Raw genomic sequence first — 7,515 nt, 5'->3', positions numbered from 1 at the left:
CCACACAAGCTTTTCTCCTAACATTGAGAGATATAAGATGGTAGGACAAGAATCTTGAAAATTTTAAATTAATCTAACAGCAATCATTGGCAGGATCATGACCCTTGCCACAAGAGGTGAGCAAAAATACACTCCAATTTTAATGGTTGATACTTATCTCCCTATAAATATGACATTAGAAGATGGAACAAGCCATGGAGTCGCATGGAGAGGAGAAGAAAACTCGATAAGGAATTCCAGCAGAAAAATCTTCGGCAACAAGAATTGTATAGCCAAATTGCAGAGCAATCTCCAAATTCAGTTACGTCAAATTCCTCCGGCCACACCACAAATTCAGCAAACCCTTTTCCAAATTCCTCATCGTCCTTGCGAAGAATTATCAAACACCACTCACATGAGCCAGTTCCTAACCACCAAAGTCAAACATCACGTACCATTACAAAAGTTCTTATGGCATCCGTTTGATCAAGATCAAGCTTCTACAGCCTTGAATCAAACACACATTATGGTATTTCAGACACTTTTGGAGATGCATCAAAGGATTCATTCTTATAAAGAATTTACCCACAGATTGCAACCCTATTCATTTGATAAAAACAATAATTATTATTTTGTATGCATATTCTTGTTCCATTGCTTTTCAGGAATTTTAGTGTTTATAGGTATGTTGAAGACAAGATGGATTACTCATAGTTGTGAAAGAAACTTATTCACTCCAATCCCCAATTTAGTAGGATAATAAAGGAATGAGCTTCCTTCATGTCTAATCCCCTCCAATTTCCATCCAAATAAAAGATCATTCTTTTCTATAGATCCATCCCATCTTAAAGACCTGAGTAATATATATTCTGATTCAACATATCACAGTCGCAAACCATCAATACTGAATACTGAGACTGAATGTGTGGCAACACAAATAACACAAATGTATATGCAGTTAATCCTTACATGTAGCCAAATAGTTTTAGGAAAAACATTAATCTGCATCATTCTACGGTTTGCAATGCATACAACCGGTTTTCAATACATACAGCCACTTCTTGTAGAGACCAAACGCCAATCCCACCACCAGCACATTGTAGTAAGGCCGGAACCCCTGAAAACACACAGAAATTTCTATGTTTACATTCTGAAGCTGCCTCGTTGTTATGACAGAAATTATCTACCAATTAGCATATGCACTTAGCAACAAACTACAAGTAATGTAATCAAATTTATAGACGATCCGCTGATTTCCAATCAGAAAAGTGCTAGCCAATCAAATGAACATCTAATTGATCTCTTAACCAAGTCCATCAATCAAGCCTACTGTAATTTTTCTGTTTAACTAACAAGTGATCACAACAAGAACCCCAATAAACCACGAAACATCCCTCTTTGGTCCTGTTAAAGTCTGCGTTTGTTTCATATAGGTAAAGGACTGGATGTGAAGGGCAAACGTCTAGTTGCCTTTGTTCTATTAGCTAAGAGTCGACCATAAACATGCACTGCATTCAACGTCTTCACTACGTAACAGTTAAAATTCGACAAGGATATTAACTAATACAAGAAACCCTAGAAGTCAAAAGTTCAATTCATCTAACAAATCAACAACCCTGAAAAAACAATCAAATTGCCCCAATTGAGTAAAAAATAACTATATCATGATAGCAGATGAAATTGCAGACATTATATCCGAACATTCAGTCGAAATAATTGAAATTCAACAAGAAATTAACCCATACAATAAACCCTAAAACTTAACAACCCCAATTCACCTAACCAATCAAAAAACCCTAGAAAACAACATAATTGCCCCAAATATCTGAAATTGCAGAGAGATTTCAATCCTAACCTTCAGTTGTAATAGAGCTCGAGGCCCATGCCGTCGTGAATCTCATAGTCCTTGAGGGTGATGTGGTCCTTGTAGACGTTGTACCACTTCTGGATCCGAATCTTGTCGGAGCGGGTGCCCGTCTGAGCCGCCACCAGCTTCTTCAGGTCGCCGATGGTGTCATCCTCGTTGCACTTCACCTTCACCTTCTTCCCCAGACGGTCGTTCAGCACCACCTCGATCATCTTCGATTCTTGGAATTTCAATCGATCGCCCAAATGTAAAACCCTAACCGATCGCGCAGACAGAAATTTGGGAGACTTTGAACACCGCGAATAACGAAAGCATTTTGATATATAGAGCGCTTACAGGGGCTTTATGGTCTTTTTGATTGGCTCGCCGACTGGAAAGTCTACGAGTTTTACCTTTCTTTTCAAAGCCATTTCTTTCTTTGGTTTATTAATACTAAAATAATGTTGAACCTAATCTTTGTTCGTTGCGCGTCAAAATTTTACTTATGATCTTGCCATGAACTTTCTCATAAAAATTTGGTTTTTCTAATATTATTTTGAATTTTTTTGTTCTATTTTATCGATTTTTCTTTTTGTTTTACAATGTTATTTGATAATCGGAAATTTATTTTCTAGATCATCATCATTCTTTCAAAGTATTAACTAAATTTAAAATCGTTTGATCATCTAATGATTATCGAATAAGTAGACATATTGTATTTCTTACTTAAACAATGAAATTTTGATAATGTTAAAGGCTAGTTTGGTATTGTTGTGCTTTTTATAAAAAAAAATGTTTCTACTGTACTATGAGAATAAGCAGCTGTAAAATAAAGTTATTGAGTATTTGGTAAACTTTTTTGTAAAAGTATTTTGACAAAAAAATAGTGTCTGAGCGTTTAGTAAACTTTTATATAAATTGTTGTGAATATGTTAAATAACTAAAAAGGATATGACACATAATGTGATATAATAATTGTCAAAGAGAATAATGTAAGGGCATAATTTTGTAAAATATGTAGGAGAATACTTGTTTTTTGAAAATTTTATTAAATGGCATTGACTACTATGTTTGAAAAAAATGTGCTTTTCTTAGAAGCATGGTAGTCCATGTTTTTATTTTTCTATACTTTTCTACTGTTACTGATGGCATTTTTTTTTTTTTTAAAAAGACACTTTTTCTCTGTTTTATTAAACACATTTGATGTCTCAGATTTTTTTTAGTAAGCTATTTTTTTTTTAAAGCACCACAATCTCAAACTAGTCATAAGTCAAATAATCAAACTCAATGTTGATCATCAAGAAACATTGCGAGATTGTATTAGACAATGATTGTATTAGAATAGAACCAATCTAAAACACCTTCTACAAAATAAGTATGGCTAAACTCGTATTACTTAAATCCGTTTTAACTTTACTCTTGAGCTATACAATGATTATTTAGGGCAAATGAAGACTTAGTTTTGGTTGAAAAACCATATGCGTTCTCTTTTACTAAGTACTAATTTCCTCAATTACAGTTCTTGATTTTAGCTACATTAGTAAGAATGAAGAACGAAGTCCTATTCAAATAACCAATCATGCCAATTCTTAAACTCTCCAATCCTAAACCAAAGTCCTACTGTTATTATGTCTATAAGTCTCGAATTTGTATTCCGTAGTCCACTTTTTGACCTTCTAAATAATCTTCATCGTTCGCGTTATTAAAATTAATCGTCACCGTGCATTTCTTCGAAACTTTTAACAAAAATTTCTACAAGTCTACTAAAAAAGAAGCATAGTGCTCGACCAAAATGCTGTACAAGGAAGCATATTCCAAATTTCCAAAAGCAAAGGGTGCACCAAAAACACATAAACAAGTGTTAGGCCACTAGGCAGCAGCACGCCGCTGATGACTAATGACTGATGTGAAAGAAAGCAGACAAACAAAACTCCCATCAATTCCAACCATTTCTAATTCCCATCTTCTTCCTCCTCCGACTCTAACTTCATGGTTTCATCGAGATCGCTTTTGTCTCTGTAGAGTGGGTGTGCAGAGAGATTTTATAGAGTTATGTACGTGAGCCGCCCGTTGGTCCATCCGGTGGAGGCCCCGCCCACGACTGACGTGGCGGCCCAGAACGCCCTCAGAGTGAGGATGAAGGACGTCCAAGGCATGCCTGGCACCCCCGGTGGGCTCGCCCTGCGTCTCTGCCAGCTCTGCTTCGCCGCAATTTCTCTCTCCGTCATGGCCGCCACCTCCGATTTTCCCACCGTCACCGCCTTCTGGTAATGCTGGGTTCATGATTTTTGCAATTTTTACATGTTTATTGAGATGGGTTTTGGTTAAAGTTTGAGTCTTTGATGATTTTTGTGTTTGTAATTGGGTTTGGTTTTGCTGGGTGAAATGTAGCTACCTTGTTGCTGCTGTTAGCTTGCAATGTGTGTGGAGTTTGTCAATGGCGATTGTTGATTTGTATGCTCTTTTGGTGAGGCGGAGTTTGCGCAATTGCAAGGCTGTGTGTTTCTTCACCATTGGAGATGGGGTAAGATATGAATTTAACCCTTCAAGTCTTGTTGCATTACTTCTGTTGATTAGCCACTAACTAGTAGAATTTGAGTGTTTAAATCATTGGCAAAATCTGTAGCTAGCACTTAACTGAATGTGACACCGATAGATTCCCCAAACTTGATAGGGGTGCATATTTTCACAGGAGCTTCCTGTGGATACTGACCTGCAAAAGTTGATTTGTGGTTAATGCTTTATCTAATTTCACATAGGATTTGAAATTTGGGTGGGCTGGATTTTAAGCTAATTTTTTTCTTACCTCGACGGAAATCCTTGTTGAAATTTTGGCACAATATCAGTTGTTTTCATGCGTTTTCGAAGTTACAAACCTAATAAGATTTTGAAGAAAATACACGGATATGGGTGAATTTTATTAATAAACAAAAACAAATACACCTAGTCAGGGGGACGTAGTTAGCCATACCCCTCAGAATGCATACATATACATAAACAAACCAAAATGATAAAAAGATAACCAACTGACAAACAAAAAGATAACAATACAACAAACAAAAGTGCAGTATTTAAATGTTGACATCCTCGTCTTCAAAGCATCAAAATCATCAGTCACTCACAAGTTTAGTAACCAAACTAGAGCAACAACACACCACCAGACTAACCTAGTGATAAATACAGAGCCAGTAGGAATGTCTCTGTGCCTGAATGCTTTTGACTTTTCTGTTTCCTCTCTAAAAATGGGCAGGATCAAAGCCATACTAACCTATACTGACCAATGTAACAACATCACGCCACAATAACTTATACTTTTTTTTTTTTTGCCTAGCATAAGGGGCTGGGCCAGTCTCGTGGCTGGTTCCGTCCCTGGTGAAATAGAAAAGCAGTGATCTGTCCATTCAAATGTTAACTAGCTGCTTTGTTCGTATGTGATTACCCAATTATTTATAGACCATTGCTTCGATAGTAGAATTTGTTATTCCAAGGATGCATGAAACACACCATGGGACAACAGATTGAATATAACTTGGACACTGCTAATGTACGACATTACACACATAAACTAAAGACTCCGATGCTGTCACCATAACTTCTCTACTACATGAAGAATGACAGCTGAGCTATCTATATATAGAGAAAATCTTAGTCTGTTTTTATAGTTCTACGTTTTCTGTCATTGGTTGAGAGGAGCGGCTGCCACTCAAATGAAGCTAAACGGATCGCTGACTGAATTTAACAGTAGACCAGTACTGCATGGTCAATTATTTGCATCACCCATGCGCTTTGTTCAGGTGCCATAGTTGCTGCTCTAGATTATTCTTTGGTGGTTGATAGTGTTACCATCCATTGTCTATTACTACAGCAAAACACCACTTCATCCAAGACCACCGACTAAATAAATTTCTATTAGTTGACTGTCCGATGTTGTGATCTCTTGAATAATCAGGCATCATAGTAGCCATACCTGGTACTTTTCACCTTTCTTGACCACATGTTATAATTCTAGCTGTGGAACTTCTTGATACCACCCGAGCTTAATCTCAGACAAGTTTCACAGTCTCAGCTTGTGGCATGAACACTAGAAACTTTGTGGTTTGTCGATCCCTAACTGCCTCGCTCTGATACCAGAATTTTTAACAAAAACATGGTGAGTCAACAAATTTAGAGACATAACACGCTTCAAATGCACCACTACAATACACACAAGAAACGAAACTTATCCAGGCACACTCATATTAATGCACATACCTTTCTTTCACTCACCATTGTGGTGGTTGTGGTAATGTAACACTGGTCAGACCTAACTGGTAAACCACTCTATCCTCAGTATACATATTTTGTGTGTTGTTTTAGGCAAATTTTAAACTAAGTCTTATTAAATGGCCATCTCACCCTTGCCACATTTGACATTGATAGATGACTAGATGTCCCTTCTGGGTTTTGCCACTTGAGATGTTACCTTCATTTCTATGCAGATAACTTAGTATTTCTGTTTTTTATTCATTCATTAACAAGATGCTTTGTTAATATGTACTTGTGCGTGCAAATATCCATTTTTTGAAAGTTGAAAAGTGAATTTGCTGCATCAGAGTGGCATTAAGTCCCGCTGTTCGAGACCTAAATCAGTCCATCACAAGCTTACAGATGTACAAGTGTTTCTTTTTGTGCAGATCACATCCACTCTTACATTTGCTGCCGCATGTGCTTGTGCTGGAATCACTGTCCTCATTGCCAATGATCTTAACAAATGTGGTTTTAACCATTGCAAAAGGTTTGAGACTGCCACAGCTATGGCTTTTATCAGTTGGTTTGCTGTGTCACCAACTTTTATTTTAAACTTCTGGTCACTGGCTTCACGGTAAAATATGGCTGGGGAGGAATACTCATGAGTGATCAGAGCCTTCTCATTCCCAACTGTTGGCTTCTTTGGTGCGAAGAGATCTCTGCCACAGCTATGGCTGTGCTTCTACAGGTTATTATGGTTTCCCTTGTTTTGTATATAGAAACATTTTGGCAGAGCTTTATTGAAATGACAATAACTTTAGGGGTGTGCTATCCACACATCTTTTTTTACTTCTTACACACCTTTTGTTAATTTCTATCTGTTGATCTTCTTCAATTCATCCGATCCGACGGTCAAAAATTAGAAGGGTGTGTGAGAAGTAAAAAAGGGTATGTGGATATCACACTCCTAACTTTAACATGGAGATGTGTATCAGATTTTGTTTTTGTTATGAAATCTTTTTCTGCATTGTCGATCAGTTTCTTGCAATGCATTATACTATTGTATGATTTCTAAAAGCTTATAAACCATACAATTCTTTCACTCATGACCTAGCAAGTACCTGAGAGATACAAAATGCTGTTTGTGTGATCTATTCATGTTAAACTTGCTTTAAAACTTCCTCGGGCTCAATGTATGCACTGAAAGCAACTTTATTAAAACTGCAGGCAACTGTTGGTACCGAATCGAGATGCCCTAGTACATTCCACGATAAGCGATACTAATATACTCTTTTCTTCGTTCCCGCTTCTTTTCCTCATCTTTTGAGGACAGGGAAAGGAAGAGAAGGGTTCTAGGTTGCATAAAAGTTTCCTGAGAACTATTTGGTGAAAGTTTTGCGGATAATCATGTAATTAGCTAAAGCTTCTACGACTGGTGTTGAAAACTGGATTAACAGTTTGTG

General features: G+C 37.0%; 2 protein-coding genes across 2 annotated transcripts; one reads left to right on the top strand and one right to left on the bottom strand.

Annotated features, from left to right (window-relative positions):
* Positions 1–822: 822 nt before the first annotated feature.
* Positions 823–2,146, bottom strand: LOC137746049 (ubiquitin-like protein 5). The gene is made up of 2 exons (XM_068486101.1): positions 1,835–2,146; positions 823–1,096 (listed from the first exon to the last, which is right to left on the bottom strand). The coding sequence occupies exon 1, from the start codon at positions 2,056–2,058 to the stop codon at positions 1,837–1,839; it is 222 nt and encodes a 73-aa protein (XP_068342202.1). The 5' UTR covers positions 2,059–2,146; the 3' UTR covers positions 823–1,096; positions 1,835–1,836.
* A 1,594-nt stretch (positions 2,147–3,740) lies between these two features.
* On the top strand, positions 3,741–7,158 carry LOC137745628 (CASP-like protein 5A1). Its single transcript, XM_068485613.1, has 3 exons — positions 3,741–4,092; positions 4,217–4,349; positions 6,499–7,158. The coding sequence occupies exons 1-3, from the start codon at positions 3,878–3,880 to the stop codon at positions 6,688–6,690; spliced, it is 540 nt and encodes a 179-aa protein (XP_068341714.1). The 5' UTR covers positions 3,741–3,877; the 3' UTR covers positions 6,691–7,158.
* Positions 7,159–7,515: the final 357 nt, after the last annotated feature.

The sequence above is a fragment of the Pyrus communis genome, chromosome 9, assembly GCF_963583255.1.
Source record: "Pyrus communis chromosome 9, drPyrComm1.1, whole genome shotgun sequence".
Lineage (NCBI taxonomy): Eukaryota > Viridiplantae > Streptophyta > Magnoliopsida > Rosales > Rosaceae > Pyrus > Pyrus communis.
This window is presented reverse-complemented; position numbering and strand designations above follow the sequence as displayed.